The 14915-nt window shown below is 42.2% G+C and overlaps 1 protein-coding gene across 1 annotated transcript in view; it reads right to left on the bottom strand.

The window, feature by feature from the left end:
• Positions 1–411: 411 nt before the first annotated feature.
• Positions 412–14915, bottom strand: part of NDUFA10 (NADH:ubiquinone oxidoreductase subunit A10) — a 49072-nt gene continuing 34568 nt past the window's right edge. Inside the window, exons 9-10 of the mRNA XM_075094180.1 lie at positions 14761–14869; positions 412–870 (exon numbers count right to left, since the gene is read on the bottom strand). Of these exons, the coding sequence (XP_074950281.1) occupies positions 802–870; positions 14761–14869 (178 nt within the window). The 3' untranslated portion in view covers positions 412–801. The remainder of the gene's footprint in view (positions 871–14760; positions 14870–14915) is intronic.

A 14915-nucleotide genomic window follows, 5' to 3' on the forward strand; every position in this document is an offset into this window, starting at 1 on the left:
CTTGAACCAATGCCAAGGTGCCTCATTTGTGTGACTAACTAATACCAAATGAATAATTTCTTTAAAAAGAACTCCACTTGGACTTTGAGGGACTGGCAAAAATAATAATTACATTTGCCTTTTATATCCAACAAACATTTTGATCTATAGCACCCATTCAAAGGAAGAAGCTATGAGTAAAACTGCTGGCGGTTATTTTGAATTTTTTAAATATATTTTTAAGCACAGATATTTTGCTGTTTGAATTCAGACGAACACTTACTTCCTCCTCTCAGGGAACTTTTTTATGCTTGCCTGTTTTGATGCTGATGTCCAGTAAGAGGCTTTCAAAACATGATGCAAGCGCACCTTTTTAGCATGCGCACTCTTCTAATGAAACCAATAAAACACCATGCATGACAGAGCAAGAAATTAACTTTGAGAGAGCCAGGAGGATACTGGTTTAATTTCTCTTGATTCAGCAGAACAACAATAATCCTGTGTAATAATATGCCACAATCTTGATGAAGAGAAAGTTCAGCATTGATCTTAAGTCTGCCCCTGTAATAGCAGATCACTTTGCTGTCACACATTGACTATCAAACATCCAAAGACAAAGCCCCTGAATTCATCAGGGAAGAACAAACCAGAATAAAGTGATTTCCCTTCTAGGAGTCTATTCTCTTATGCTGTAGAGCTGGAAGATGATTTAACCAACATTTTGTTTGTGCTACATAATTGATGTGGAGCAGGCACACCGAACAGCTTCTTCATTCAAGTTCTGTGGTCCATCATGGTTAGGGCTCCAAAGGGAGGCAGATCTCATTTCAGCCAGATCCACTTGTCACCAACATCAGCATTGTAGCCTTGCCTAAAATTGCGACCAGGAAGCTGGAGAAAGCAGAAAGTTCAGTCAGAAACATTCCTCTTTCCACTCTTCATAGAAATTTTTAAGGTTCTTTACCAAGTGCCTCATAGTATCTGCAGAAATGCAACCCAAAATATTTTTTACAACATAACGATTAGCACTCGTAGAAAAATCAGTCCCTCTGAAAAATTTGAGCTGCAGAGCTAGATGGGGGCCCACAAAAACCACTGTGCCATAATATATATAAAAACTAGGTCAATGAGTCAACAGCACAACAGCATATTCCACCTGGATCCATCCAATTCTTCTCCCCCTACACACCCAGGTGCCCAGTTTTAGTAAGAGATGACCCCTCTAATCATAGCATGTAGAAAAGGAATTGTATCAGTCAGTAGAATCTCATGCCAAAATAGGCACACATTATTAAATACATGAAATATTTCATGCATGAAATACTGAGTTAATTACAACATTAAATTAAACCATTCAAATGAAATTGCATATTTAGCGTTCAAGAGTTGAACTTAACTTTATTAAAGCAAAAGCAATATCTGCTTGTCTTCATAAGCAAAGCCAGAAACAACTACTTGCTGGAAAAACTGAAGTTTCTTGAACCCCGTACCCAAATTTCACCAGTACCCTGGGACCTAAGCAACAGCCTTCACGTGCCACCTCTGAACCTCACTGGCCTTTCAGGCTGCAACTCTGCTGCACAGAGCCTTAATGCTGCTGGGAGTAGCCTCTGCCTAGGCAGCTCAGACATGCAGGGTAGCCTGACCTTTCTGTACCCGTGGGTCCCAAACCAGGGCTTGGGGAAGCATGGTGCTGCCACACGAAGTCACTGCTCCATATGGTTTGTTATACAACGCTGTACACAAGACAGCGAAGGGCTGGGGACTGCAGCAGGAAGCCTGTCCTTCTGACAGGATGTCACAAGCTTGGGCTGGTTGTACAGGGCAAAAGAGCATCACACAAGGAGCAGTTCAAGCCTAGCGAATCAAGAAACACATTGCAGAGAGAAAGGCTGATAGACTGGAATGCTGGGAGGGATGGGGACATCAGCTGTGCTAGGAAAGCTGGAGGGTATGCACCCTCACCAGGGAGGGAAAGCGAATTATCACAAAGATGAGAGTAAACAGAAGTGAACAGCAGTAGCCTAAACAGAGTTTTGGCATTTGGGAGTTCAAGGATCTGTGTCTGGACCTAGGGACAAGGACAAGGATCTGTTACCTCCAAGTCTGTGAAAGGACATGAGACACTGAAGCACACAATCCCCTTCCTGGTAGTCCATCTAGCCAGCCAAATGGACATCCACAGCCAAAGTCTTCCACAAGGGCTCAGGAGGAAGAGGACACACACAGCTGTGTGGATCACACATCGAGATGGAAAGGCAAGCCTGGCCCCCTCAGCCTGTTGCCATGTGCAGCCACATTGCAAAAGCACTGAGGCAGCATTACAGACACAAAAATTCAGCGGCCAAGTCATTCTACCTTTAGCTTTAAAGATTTGGGAAAAGAGGCTGTTTAAGCAGCAGCCATTTTAAGGGATTACAGACACAGGACTACAAGAGAAAGCCTGCCAGTGCAGTTAAAATAGCAAACTCCCCTTACACAGCGTATATGCTCTCTCTGCAGGCGAGGAAAGCGCTCCTCCAGGCCAGGCAGGCTGCATCAGGTCAGCAAAAGCACGCTCATGTGACAGAAGACTCGCCACAAGTGTGCCAACAATGCTGTAATCAAAATCATCTCCTACCAACTTGCATTGCAAAAGCAACACAAGTTTTTAGTGCAGTTTCAGCCTGAACAAACATAAACCAGGCTCTGTACCCACCAGATAACTAAGCCATGGGAACATAACCTGCCAGCGACAGGATCAGTGCATAAAGTAGCTACATTGGCAATTACTCTAAACTGAGTGATCCTACAGAGGAAACAGATTTAGACACATTTCAACCTCTGAGTCTCAGGTGTTAAAGCAATCCTTGTTAGAAAGTACTGACCACGACCTGAAGTGCCAGAGATGGTTAGGTCCTACCTCCAAAAGCAGGGTCTACCTCCAGAACCTCTCTTCCAGGAATGAAAAACAGATAGAACACAGTGTTAATCTTCAAGCTGCAATACTGGACTCAAGAAGCAAACCACCATGAAAAACCAAATTAATTTGGTGAGAAAGTCACAGTGAAAGTGGAAGAGAAGCAAAGATGTTATAATAAAAATGTTCTTTTAAAAATAAGCTATCCACTGGCAGCCTTTACAAATAATTAAGCACAGATCATTTGCTCATCTCCACAAAAACACTGATTTCACGCAGGACTTCTTGGCTTGTCCTGATGATTTTTCCTTAGTAAAACAAACAAACAAAATGCCCAAAAAACCCCAAACAAACCTATAAGAGTACCCTGTTTGAGAGAGCTGCCCCTGCAGAGAGAATCAAGAGCCAGTCTCGATTAAATCTATACTCAGGCCACAAAACCAGTTATTTAATCCAGGATGAAGCTTGTTGTTTTGAGATAAGGGGGTGCTGGGCTTTTTTTTATTTGAATGTCAGAAAATAAGACACTTCTTTCCCTAAAACATCAAGCTAACAGAAGACTTCTACCTCCATGAGACATTCCCTACCCTGCCTTGTCACAAGCCATTACAAGCCATTCTTGATTGTTTTTTTCTAATGTTTTTCATTTAAAGTTGCCTTTAATGTCTTGTCTACACAGCAGAAGAAACCATGAAGTCCTGTTAAGAGTTATTCCTGCTGAGCAAAGAGAAGATGCGAGATGAAAATAAATGATTACTATCTCTGCCCCATAAATTTACAGTGGTGAGCTAGGGTGGACATCAGACCTGCTGTGACCAGCCTGTATCTATTAATTCTATCACAAAAACAGCTCTCCCTGGTCCTCTCCAGGCAGCACATAATTGGCCCTTTGATACTTCAAGAGATTCCCAGATAACTAGATTATTAAAGCAACAGGAGTTCTCTGGGAAAATATGGGAGTTTACAGTTTCATTTCTGGATAAATCTGCCCTGTTTAAAAGATACAATATCAACCCGAACAGAATTCAAATTCATTGTCCAAAACAAAATCCCCATGTGCCTTTGGTTAAAGACATGCAATACATCAAAGCAGATTTTATAATAAGCATTCATCCATACTCCATCGTTCACAGCGGGCCTTGGCAAGAGCAGCCGAGTTTTGGGATATGTCAAGCCAAGCTTTCAAGATAGGCCCAAAAATGGGAAGAGGAAGGCACAGTAAACAAATCCTATATTACATAGCATACAGAATGATGTGAATTTATGTTTTGCGCAATATCTGCACCAGGTACAAGTAACATAGATGAATTCCCAAGAACAGGCTCTTCAAAGCTCACATTTTACTGCCATGTCCATAGCAAAAAAGCTGTGCAACTAGGAACAAGCTAGGTCTGTCCCAGAGGGGAGGAAGGTGGTGATCTTTTAGTGCTTATTAAGCATTTGGAAAAATACTGGAACAGGAATCATTTCGGTTCTTGCCAGCCGTCTTCTGCCTCCCCTCCAGCTCCTCGCAGGCCCGCCTCCTGCCAGAACAAGCGTTTGCTCAATGTCACGAGGACCCTGGATTAAAACAGCCAAATGAAAAGTGTTGCAGCAATGTTGTACAGCATGGCTGAATGGACTGAACAGCATGATGCCAACAAGAAGACGTCCTACAGTACCCACCCTCTCATCTCTCTGCTGAAGAGTCCAAGCTTTGCTGGATCATTCCACAAGCTCAGTCAACCCCCTTGCCCAGTGAGAAGCTATTTACTCCTCCTGGCTCGGTTAGTTTTCAGTGACTCTGCAAGCTCAGTCAGCCAAAAGATACCAGACCACTGCAAAGAAGAGTGGTGGGACCCCTAGGGAAGACCTGGGGATGCAGGGCAGATGGTAGAAGGTTATTTTTTTTGTGTGTGACAACAAATGGTTAAGTTGGTGCTTCAAACTATGCCCAGCTGAAGTTCCCAGCCTGTTCTGCCCACAGCTGCTTAGCCAGCACAAGGGCAGGGATGGGAACAAGCAGCCAGCCCTGAGGCTGCTGGTATTGCAGCCAGAAGAGGTAAACTGTCCAGCATAGAAAAGAGCTGATGAAAGGGAGATAGGACAATGCTCTGCATAACTTGCCAGTAGCTGGGAGAACACAGAGAGGGACTGAATATTGACCACCTCTTCCAGTACAAGACACAGGTGCCATCAAACAAAGCCAATGGTTTGAAGGACTCCTTGCTGAAGGATACTGCTGATACAAAATTTAGAGGGTCTCAATGGGAAACCAGGCAAGTACTTGGAAGTGACTTGCATTTCCCACAAGACTTGTGCATGACAAGTAAGTTTCCTAGTCAGAACTCTAATGAAAATCAGCAAGGCCACATCATTTGCAAGCGGCTGGCACATTTGCAGGACCACTCCATGCTTGTTACCTTCAAATCACACCTGAGTAAGACCACAGAAAAGGTGTGACTTAATGGCCATGTTAAAAATAATAGTGATTCCTATTATGCATGATCAATTATTAACAACACATTTCACATTTCCACAGACAAGTAAAAGGAATAGCATACAGAGTCAAGTAAATCCCTTCAAACCTTCTCAGGTTCTTCACTGACATCAGCCCAAATAGACCTATGCAGCCACCAACAGGTTTGTCTAGCACCAAGAGGCAGAGAAACCAGTTGACCATCACACCAAAGCGGAACCATCTTTCCCACAAAAAGTAAGAAAAGCTGTGTTATCACTGCAGCCATCTAGACACAGGCTTTGCAACACAAGAATTAAGTTTCTGCCCTCAAGAGGTTACAACTGAAGCAGCACTGAACAAGAAAATGGGAACAGATATCCCACTAGACAAGCCCAGCAGCTCACACGTATCCCTGCGACAGGAGGTAAGTGTGAGTTCCTGCAAGGAACAGATTTTTCCACTCCACGGAAAAATGATGAGACAGAGAATCAAATCTTGGTCTGCTGCATTACACTGTGTAGAACTTAAAGTTGGCAGCAAGGATTATCTCAAAGTGTGCAATAAAACCTGCTGCACAGAGCATGAAACCAATGAAGTGAGTTGCACCCAAAGGTAGAGCCAGCTCAAAAGAATGAAACTGCTCAACTTTAAAAAAGCATCAGCAAAAAGATGAAAACAAGATCATCTCATCAGTTAAATTAAGAACTCTGCCACAGAAGTGTCTGTCAAAACTATAAACATGATGAAAAGCCCTATAAAGTGGTATAGGCTGCAGAATAGCAACCAACAGCTTCAGCCAGCTGTTTGCTATACACTGCAGCTGCATTTCATAGCTCCTCAAAATAATTTCAAACCAGTCGTGCACAGGTAGAGCTTTGGAGAGTTTTAACAATCTGAAAAGGTCTACATCCATCAATTTAGACTCATCTTGTTTTCCAACATTTCAGGAGCAAAACGAATTACCATTTTTTCCTTCTATTCCCGCGCTGCTTTCTACTGAAGGCTGGGCTTCACAGTTAAAATAGATCTACAAATAGCATGTTTTGAGCAGCACTGATCAAAGAGCACTTAAAAACAGAGCCATTACTCTTAAAGCATGGGCTCATTCATCAATATCCAAACCTCTTCATTTAGTGCCTGTTTATAACAAGCATAATAATAGTACCTTCCATCACTGCTGTTAGCAAAGACTACTTCTTCCAGTATAAACTTCTGGAAGTCAGGATTTCTTGTCAGTGTTTGTTATTGGCAGGCAGCTAAAATCTGAGAGAATCTAGGAACATGTAGCTTCATATATTGGTTGTATTCTGGAAGGGTTTGGTTCCCATGTTCCAGAGCAACAGATAAAAGGGGAGGGGGCTGTAATAACCCCCAAACACACATTCAAATTGTATATGGTTTGGTTTCCAAAGGATTGGCATAGATGTTTGTTTACAGCTCGACTCCTGCCATTCCTTACTCAAACAAAATTCTTAATGCTGTTAACATTCATTATAGCCCAAGTAACAAGAGTACTCAAAAGCTTTACTGAGTTGAGGTTAAAACAATGAACAACTTCAAGAAATTTTAAATGAATGCTGTCCTACCCTTCATTAATTAAAAAAATACAACACAGCAGAAATATTTCAGAAAGAGATGCGTCCATTAGGAGGACACAGCATATTTCTTTAAAGCTGAAGTATTTTTTTATTTCAAACAACATAACTGAGTTCAAGCAGGAATTTGATTTTGTAAAAATTAATGTGACTTGCAACTTGAACGACTACAGACACCAATCTAATGTATATACCTAGCCTTGCTTTTGCAGGACAGCCAAGAATAAGCAAGCAACAGGGTATGGCTAAATATTTTGTTGCAGGTTTTTTTCCACTGTGCCCATTTGCCCTAGTGACCGTTCTCCATAGTGGCAGAACAATATCTACTTTGGGTTTCCTCAGCAAATGAGTTAGAAATGCCAGTAACACACTACAGAGTGCAAACCTACCACAGGAGAAACCCAAGTAACTATATCCAAGCCAGATAAAGTGTTACACAAACTGTAGGCTTGCTTTTCTAACTGGGCAGGTAAAATGCAAAAAGCCTCTTACAAGAGCCTTCCTTATGTTACACTACTCAAGGTAGCAGCAGGTCTTAGCAATGCCAGTTCTACATTAAAAAGCCCAAAAGCACTTCTCAGGATAAAAATGTTATGAGGAAACAAGGAAGATGTTCACACTAATGCCATCCCAACCAAAACTGTACCAGCACAGTTAAACACCTCAAAATGATGCTTTTTAACAGTTTAAAACCCACAGAGCCGTTACCCCTGAGAAGCTAGAGCAAAGCAGGGAGAGTGAGAAATCAATCCAAGCATCCTTCTTACAGATTTGCCAAAACTTTTTCCTGATCTAGAGCATGATTTTCAATATAAGATACCACAGTGAAACTGTCCTCTGAGGGTTAGATTGTTTTTTAATTAAAGTTTCCTAGGAAATACTGAAGAGCAGAGTGGCAGCAATTCACCTGCAAATTTTCTCAACTTTGCTTCACCTCTAACAAAGGATCCTTCTGAGCTATTTTCCTCGGGGTTTTTATTTATTTATTTATTTATTTAATAGAGGTCTACCCTGGGGATCACATTCCTACAAGGGTATGGGATTAAAAGGAGTTTAGGAGAAGGAGGATGTGCTCACACAAAAAAGTGTTTTCTTTCATAGGGCTCAGTGGCAGACTGTCAAGTTTGAAATGGATTATTTTAATGACAGTGGGATTTTACTGTCTTTTTGATTTACATAGATACCCAGTGCCTGGGACAGCATGGTCTGTCATCTAAAACAAAGCAGATGCAACTAACCAAAACCAAGATTTGAGGTAGTCCCAAGGTCTCTCAGGTTCCTTCCCCGCCTCTCTATCTGGGATAGACAGTCTGGCCAACTGCCAATGTTATTCTTCAAGGGAAGAAGGGTGGAGAAGCTACACAATCCTAAAGCAGAAGAGGGGCTGTGCTCACACTCTCTCCATACATACAGGAATGGAGAGAGTGGAGGAGTGGGAAGGTGGGAAGGGATGAAGAGAACACATGCCTATTCCCACCCCTTTCCAGGTACCCTTCAGGAAGAACTTCATCATTCCTAGGTTTTAGTTATTCTTCAGGTTCTTCTAGTCTTACCAATATTTAGCCAGGCAACATTTTGTTACTTTAGAAAGGGCTAAAAATATTTTTGCAGAGATAAAACAGAAAACAAATTAAGCCTTTCCTAACTTGTTGCATGTCTCTTTTCATTCCTTCCTGGATTCAAGAGCAGACAGAGCTGGGCATTACAGCTGCCAAACACCTCCATTAAAATAAGAATTAGGAAGGGAGGCCTTGATCCTAAAAAAAAATAAATTGAAAACTTCATCAAGCCAAGAAAAAATAGCAAGAGAGAAAACAGAAGATTTTATCAAAGACAGCCGCTATGGTAACAAACACAAACATGAAGAACAAAGATATCCTAACCTCCCTACTTCTGCAAAGGCACGGAAGACAATTCATGGCTTAGATCAGGCTTATTGCAGCAGTTGTACTTTATATGAATGCATGGGTGATGTCCTCTGTGCATTCAAGAAGAATTGGTCAAAAGTTTTTTTTTTAGAAGCCTGTAGCTTTTCTTGTAACCCAAAATCTGCAGCCGAAGACCAAGGTGTTGAGGATCCCACCATGCAGTATCACCACATTAAACCTCAACGTGTTATTTTGACAGAAACACTCCCTGTTGTTGATATAGACCCTGGCTTCCTGAAAGCTCAAGTGTTTCTTTCGTAGTTTAGGGTATTTAAATGAGAGATCTGTGGGTAAGCCAGAAGTGCACTACGCTCTCAGAGGAGATGGGAAAGCTAACTTTCTAACTGACTTCCTAACCCTCCCGTTTGCCAGCAGCCATCCTCAGCCCCTTGCAACCACAGCTGCCAAGAAGGGTCAGGGCTGCAATTCACATGCAACCTCGGCTATGTCAAACCTGGAGAAAGCCTTCCCTTATTGTTCTCCCTTATGGGCTAGTTGTGACCTTCACATGATAAACAGGTGTTCTTACAACACTCTTATTTTTGTGTTGTGAGGCTGGGAGTTGACTAATGTTGCAGGCTCACCTTCCCATCACTCAAAAGCTTGCTGTATTACAGCTGTTTCCCTGCAACTACCAAAGCAGGCAGCCCACACTTGAGGATTTCCCACCCCTGATGTTGCATTCTTATGAAAAAGAGGAAAATAAAGAGCCTCAGGGAAAAGCATGGACTTCTTCCCTCCAACCTGTTCCTCCTGCTCCACTGCTGATACACAGGACTGCAGGGGACTGCCAGCCACACAATCCCAGGTCCTGAGGCAGAAAGGAGAAGGATGAGGAGCAGGCTATGAAGATGCAGCTTGGCAATGCAGTTGAGCTGGCGCAGCTGCTATGGAAAGGCAGCCATCCCACCCCAGCCACACACTGCTGCTACTTCCCTTCCACAGCTCTGGTATTCACTTAACCCCAGAAACCCGTTCAGTTTGGCAATCTAGCATAAGACTAGTCCAGGAATAATAGAAAAAGAAATCCTTGCTAGGTTAGCAAGTTGAAGAGACCTGCCAGAGACATAATTATGGGAGCCGGACTGCACCTTGTAGCAGTACCTAGGTCTTTGACTAGCTCAAGCTTTCCTTGCCTCACAGTCAGCATACCCTTATTCAGAAAGCAGTCTTCCACCACAGGAAAAGGGTAGGGGAAAAATAAAATGAGAGCCTTCTCTTACCTTTCAGTGCCATATTTATTTGCTTTCTTGTTGAGTTAAATGTTAGGCAGAAAAATCTGAGCCACCCATTTTGTCTCTACTTAATATGGAGCTACACTGACAAGGATGGGCAAAGCAGAATCAATACCACTGCCAAATAAGCCTCTGCTCTCTTCATGTGGCAAATATGGCACACATGCAAAGTTCACCTCTCTGCATAAAGTGACACTGCACAATTAGATGGTTCAAAGGAGGCCAGTAAGAACCATCAAGGAAAGGAGCCAAGGGATGGAGGCTAAAGTGTGTCAGGATCAGCAAATAGCCAGTGCATAGTGGGGAAAAGCAATAAGAGTGTAAAGAAAGGAAGGGAAGTATGTGGCTCACCATTTCGATGCAAGAGCAGGAGGACACTTCAGACTGAAATATGACAACTAAAACTAATCTAAAAAAGCCTTACACACAGGCACATGAGCTCACTGGAGCTAAAAGTCATGTTGGGATAGGAAGCATCTCTGAAGGTAGCTCGAGAGTGTGGAATAAATTCTTCAACTAATTCACCACAAGTGTCTGCTTCGAGGGTAAGGTACATGCCCCTGACTTGCTTTTTCCTAACTGTATTAGTTAGACTGACAGAAGAGACAACATTCTGATGTGGGGTTTGCCTTACTACAAAAGAAGCTTCTAGGTGCCTATGCCTGTTTGTCTGAAGAAGAATCTGTGTGCCCAAGCATTTGGTTATTTTCTTTAATATACACACCAGCACATATACTTAAAGGATCCCAGCAAACTATAGAGAGGATAGGATACCCCTCCCACTGTGCAGTCCTACACCCTGGACAAAAGGCGGGGAGGAACCCCAAACAAATCCTAGAGCATGAGATGCAAGCCACAGTTTTTAAGCATATTACTGAAAATAGCCCTTCCTCCTTCAGGGTTTGTTAGACTTGTGTTTAAAGAGGTTGGGGCAAGCCATTGGACAAACAGAAGGGCTGGGTTATGTGAACCAGGGTTGGGGTGAGTGGGCTAGCACAAATGCTTTCTGTAGGGTTGATGACATGAGAAAAGAGACTAGGTTTTAACCATTTTGCTTTTACCTTGAGTGAACACAAGCAAATACTGGACTCTAGGCTCTGGTACACCTTGTGACAAGCAGCCCACTTTTTTTTTTTTTGTCTTTTTAAACACGAAGTTTACATAAATTAAATACTGATAATTTCCCTCTGATCTGCAGTGAAGGGAGAGGTGGCAAAGACTATTTTAGAGTTCTCCAGCTTTGTTTTCAGATGTAAAGACGTAGGTGATGGCTTGAATATGGATCTTAGACAGCTGCACTTTTATGTATACAGAAAAGAGCATGCACGTAAAAGAATCATTTTTTCACCACCCCTAGGAGATTCAGCAGGACTTGCCAACAGCATTCGGGAGTGTGAAGTACATAAGTACATTATTTAAGTACACTGATTCCATTAAACAGAACCATTTGTTTTCATCTTCTCTGCAAACACATCTGCCTAAGTGCTCCAGCTTCACAGGGTACACATGGGGTTTGGAGCACTACCCATGGGGACTGTGCACACTTGGAAGAAAACAGAGATACAGCATTTAAGGAAAAAAAAAAAACCCAAACCAAAAAACCACAAAACCCCGAGTAGTCAAGTCTTTACTAGTCTGACAGCTCCTAAAATAATGTTGCTTCACTTAAGAATGAACATGCTTATCTCTGATCTACAGAACCTGACTAGAAGGTTACTTTTCCCTTGCCAGAAAAGCATCTTTAGAAGTTTATGAATGCCTGAACAGAACAGCTGAACCCTGCCAGATAACTTTATGGTAAGAGAAGGAGGCAGAAAGCCACCTCCTCACATGTGAAAAGAATGCTTACAGAAGAAATTTAGAGGATATGCATAAAAAAAGCAAGTTTCTAGTATTCAGAACTGTATGTGGCTACCTCATTATTTTGCAGAAAGGCACACATACTAAAATCTTGGACTCTGAAGAGTGTTTCCTCCTCCTTCTCAGTTGCTTCTGACTAATGAATATTTTGAACAATAAATGGATTCTGCCTGGAATTTGCGAATCCCTGAAAACCACCGTGATTAAGCAGTATGAATTGTGTGCACGCAACTCAAAAGCACAGCAGTTAGCTGCCTATTGGTATGATCAAGGATTTATGACTAGTTATAGAATTGCCGAGGAAAAAAAAAATCCCCTACGCAAATCATTGTATTTATGTGGTAAACATCATTACACTAACTTTAAAAAGCACTATTTCCCACAAGGAAAAGTTAAAGTTCTGTAATTGCACCATAATTAAGTCTTTACTTACAAGTCATGTGAGCCTAAAATCTTTATCTGTCTTCAAATGCAAAAGCAGTAGCACATCTGTAACCGTCCCTTGCAAAAACATGGGCAAGGCAAGGGTTTATGTTCCCTCTTGTTAGGCCCAGCAACCTTGTAGCCATGTCTAGAAGTTCATCCGATTCTTCTGCCTGCACTCGTTGGTCTCATGCTGTACTACCTCTGAATATAAGCCTTGCCTTACAAAGAAGTTCACACCTTCATTTGCTAAACAAAGTTGGAGGTAAAACACAGATCTTCAAAGTTTCAACACAAATAATTGAATTCTTAAAACATAAACTGCAGGCAGGGCTGGCATCGTGCTTCCCCCTCCAGTAGGTTGTGAGAAGTAGGAAAACTCAGCATCCTTTGCATTGTGCACCATCCCTAAAGGATTACAAGGGCCTAAGCACTTCTGAAGAAGAGAGAAGAAGAGTAGTTAGCATCTCCTGAATTTAACAAAATGTTTCATGAAATGTACAACTCCTCCTTATTCCAAAAGACATTATCGCTTTCCACAGTACTTTCCTGAATCAGGGCCTAAAAGCATGCCTGCAGAAGGGAGATTATATTTTGGCAATATTTTTTCACACTGACAGTGCTCAGCTTCTGCTGTCAACTAACTGGCATCGAGCAGAGCAATCCAAGAGCCCAACTTTCCTTCCCAGGTATTCATATTCCTACTCCTAAGCATCCCTTTGCTACATCTGCAAGGCAAGTCATGATTTTTCCTGGAAGCCAACAATTTGATGAGCCAGGGCATTCTCAGTTTCTTGCCAGCACAAAGAAAGATGTGCTGTTTTACAGTTGGAGGAAAAAGGCTTTCAGAAGTATTACCCCTGGTTCTCAACACACAGCACCGAGGTCACATCTAGCTGTGTGTCAGGCAGCCTCAATAATTCCAAGCTCCGCTGCAAAGTGACATTTCAGCCAAAAAAACCCCCATCATCTTCAGGAAGAAAGGCACAGTCAGTACAGATGGATGTTGCACGTTGGCAACAAGTCATGCAGCAGATCCTTCTGAAATACGTGCTGCACATGCACAGACGTCTCTTGGAATGAAGGACTTAAAAGATCCTTAGTCTGAGCTTGAAGTTTTGGACTCAATAAGTGATACCAAGAAGCATAAAATTCTGATAGCAATTTCTCAGATGGACCAGGAAGTTTTCAAATCCATTAGACAACCTCAAGGAGTACTGAGATGCTTTCTGCTGCTTTAACCTTTAGGCTTTAGCCCCTTTTACAAGCTGGAAAAGCTACCTCTCAAATGAGGCAGAACAGCGTGAACCCAGGAGCCTTTCCATTGCATAGCTAGCTGAGGAGGAATGAATTATGTTGAATATTCACAGGGACTTCTAAACTGATTATTCCAGAAGAAAACATTGGTAGTCCAGAGTTTCCAAACAAGTCCACAAACCTGCATCTTACATTTCAATCTCAGTGAGAGATTGTATGCTAACAGGAACAGAAAAATGATAGTGTTTTGACTATGTAAATCATGGTTTACAACAATTTATATACATCTTCCTTTGTCTTCAGTGATTGCTTAAAAAAAACCCTGCAGCGGCAGAGATAATTTCAATCCAACTTGAAAATATACCATCACCTGTAACTTCAGTTTGTCTAATCAGTATTAATTGTCATCAGTTCCACAATTTCTCTAATGAGAATTTTACAATACCTGGGCCTTTGGAAAACACTGCATGGTGCAAGAGGACCCCATGCTGGCTAAATAACAATAAGTGATAGGGCAAAGTGCTAAGTCAATTGGAAGCCGTTGTCTCCAGAACCAGAAAGGCAAGCAGCTAATTAAAACATTGTGTGGGAGCTGCATGAGGTGTAAGAGAGCGCTGGGCCACAACAGGCTTTGGATGCGTGCCCATGTACAGAAACACACTATTTAAATCAATGACAGTTTTAAGAAGCAATGTAGCATTCGTACCTCCTCAGCCTACTCCAGAAAAACCACCCCCTCCCTCAGCATTTTATAAGCAGTCATCTTCATAGAAGTCGCCATGGGTTTCCAGTTTTCTTGTTTGACTCAAAGGATTATTTTAGATTTCAGAGGTCAGAGACTAACTGGGGCAGGAGAAACAAAAACAAATGAACACCACTTATCCTTTGGTCTACATCTAAAGATCAAAGAAGAATATCGGCTTACAAAACAAACCATTTGCTTCATTATTCCTCTTGTGGGGCAGCCAGGCTTCAAAAAAGGTGGGGATCTGGACAAAATGCAGAACTTACTCTTAGAAATGTTTATCCCTGTGCATGAGCTTGACACCCAGGCTGTGCACAGGACAGTTATGAACGTGCTCCCACCTTGACAGGGACCGTTGCCCGGCTACCATACAACTGCTCCCCTTCCAGTATCACTTACCGATCGATACTCATAATAGATTTTATCATATTCATTGCCTCCAACTGTGATTTCTGGAATGAAGCGAGGGATGGCTACAGGATCCAGCACTCCATCTTTGTCCTGAACACTGAGGGGAAAGAAAGAAGGGAAAGAAAAATAAGCAGTTAGTCCAC

This window comes from Phalacrocorax aristotelis, chromosome 5, assembly GCF_949628215.1.
Source record: "Phalacrocorax aristotelis chromosome 5, bGulAri2.1, whole genome shotgun sequence".
NCBI classification, from domain to species: domain Eukaryota; kingdom Metazoa; phylum Chordata; class Aves; order Suliformes; family Phalacrocoracidae; genus Phalacrocorax; species Phalacrocorax aristotelis.